This window comes from Etheostoma cragini, chromosome 2, assembly GCF_013103735.1.
Source record: "Etheostoma cragini isolate CJK2018 chromosome 2, CSU_Ecrag_1.0, whole genome shotgun sequence".
NCBI classification, from domain to species: Eukaryota; Metazoa; Chordata; class Actinopteri; order Perciformes; family Percidae; genus Etheostoma; species Etheostoma cragini.
Window position 1 is genome coordinate 24,104,752 of NC_048408.1, and position 2,252 is coordinate 24,107,003.

General features: G+C 41.9%; 1 protein-coding gene across 1 annotated transcript in view; it reads left to right on the forward strand.

Moving 5' to 3' along the window:
* The window catches only part of LOC117951849 (germ cell-specific gene 1-like protein), a 6,018-nt gene extending 4,872 nt beyond the window's left edge, over window positions 1–1,146 (forward strand). Inside the window, exon 5 of the mRNA XM_034883805.1 lies at window positions 9–1,146. Coding sequence (XP_034739696.1) covers window positions 9–113 — 105 coding nt within the window. The 3' untranslated portion in view covers window positions 114–1,146. The remainder of the gene's footprint in view (window positions 1–8) is intronic.
* The last annotated feature ends 1,106 nt before the right edge of the window (window positions 1,147–2,252 follow it).

The window sequence follows — 2,252 nt, forward strand, 5'->3', positions numbered from 1 at the left end:
CCATGGAGGTTTATTCCAGCCAGACCTTGAAAAGTGGCAGGAAAACACTCATACCGGCTGACTCTCTGGACCTGAGTGACCTTCCAACATCTTTGGGGGAAGAGCAGTGCTGAACGGGACAGGACAGGAGGGGGTGGCATTCCTCTTAGTGTGGCAACCTGATGGATGGATGCGCTGTTGTCATTATGTGTTTGCTATTAAGTACTGGACTAGTCTTGTATTGCCAGACCTTCCTCCGCAGCGCTGCGGATGGGAAAAAAACATGCTCTGGTTTGTTGGCATTTCTTTAAACAAATCACAATTGTCTTGGGCTGCGCTACGCACCACACAGAGCAACTACCTCCTTCAAAATAGCCCTTGGGAAGCAACTTGTTTGGGTGGAATATTTGTACTTTCAAATGTTGTATCAGTTGTGCAACAGAAAACTCAGATTGGACAGATAGTGTAGCTAGCTGTTTCGATTTACCATACAGAGATCTGAGGAGCAGTTAAGCATAGTCCTCATAAATCGACCGGAGTTTAAAATGTCAACACAAAGAAAGCAGAAGGACACGGACGTCAGGCTGAAATGAAAGACATCAAGCGGAATATTCGTTGCACCTAAACAATCCCAGAAGTGTAATGTCGTGGATATAGACTAGTACGGGACAAACCAATTACAGGATGTGAGGCTGCATCAATAGCTCCACCTGTTTCATTTTAACACTGCCTTAATTGTGGGTCTGTTGTTCATGTTGGAAGTCACAGAGGTCCTGTTCAGACCTGGCATTAACATGTGTCTTGGTCATCACTGGACAGCTGTAGGACACATATAGTCACATTCCTTTAGCCGGATATATGCCAATGTGTCCTGGGCCACATTGACAGACAGCTTACTCAAGGGCCATAGGAGCTTCAAACCAGCTGATAACTGAAAAACGTGGACATGAGCTAATCTCATGCATGAATGTCTTTTCCTCTGTTTGTGTAACCTACCACGATTTAAAAGAAATGTCAAGTATACCCATATAGAGTGAGGGCCTCTTAGATGTAAAAGCCTTATTAAACATGTTTCAGTCAATCAATAAATAAATGCAAAGACAATGTGATAGTTGGTCTCTGGTTAACTGGTTTTCATTCAATAAATCCACAGAGACTTACTGCAAATGATGTGCCTACATATATAAATAGCAAACAAGTAGTGGAGTGTAAATGTACATTATATATGTACAGAGAACGGCTGTGGGAAGTTGTGTGTCATTTTTCTGCTGGATGTTCACTGTCAGTGTGTTTGTAATTAATTTATTAATATGTCTTAAAGGTCCCATGGCATGAAAATGTAACTTTATGAGGATTTTTAACATTATTATGAGTTCCCCCAACCTGCCTATGGTCCCCCAGTGGCTAGAAATGGCGATCAGTGTAAACCGAGCCCTGAGTATCCTGCTCTGCCTTTGAGAAGAAAAAAAAAGCTCAGATGGGCCAATCTGTAATCTTCCCCTAAAGACATCATAAGAGTGTGAGTGTCCATTGCTCATCATGAGGAGGTCCAATTACGATCAAAAGTTGGAATGACTTTGCTGCCGTCTTCACTGTGCTCTCAGGTCGTCACACCTTTATTTCTTATTAACTGAAAGGCTTTTAATGTTTGTTTGTTTTCTGCCTGCACTGCACTGTAGTCAAGTGTTTGTGATTCCAGTATCAACAACACATTATATCCCATCTTGTGGTAAGCAGGGATAGGGGATTTAATGAAGAATTTAATGCTTTCAAGATTGACATTCAATTATTTCATTTCTGCTTACATGAAACATGAACATCATTCTATTTCTGAAGAATTCTTTGCATGCAGTTTGCATTTAAACCATGAGCCATGCAGCCATCAAACTAACCACGTGTTTTCCGTATTATTTCAGGTCTTCTTGGGATGGTCACTCATGTGATGTACACACAGGTCTTCCAGGTGACTGTCAGCCTCGGCCCACCTGATCGGAGGCCCTACAACTGGGTATAAGGCTGGTCCTTCTGGTATGATTCCACAGTCCCACTGCCAAAATCAAAGATCGTGCTTATATTACCTTTTTTTTTTTTTTTTAACCAATATCACATGAAACACTGCTATATAAATAAAGTCAACTCGCCCATTAGGAGACAAGATGAGGGGATTCCATTAAGGATGTAGCAGCCCCAAATAGTCCCCAGCATCACTGTTTCTAATGAAAAAAGCCCAAAGCTCTCTCTCATGCTATGGCAGGATTAGGCTTTGGTGTCCA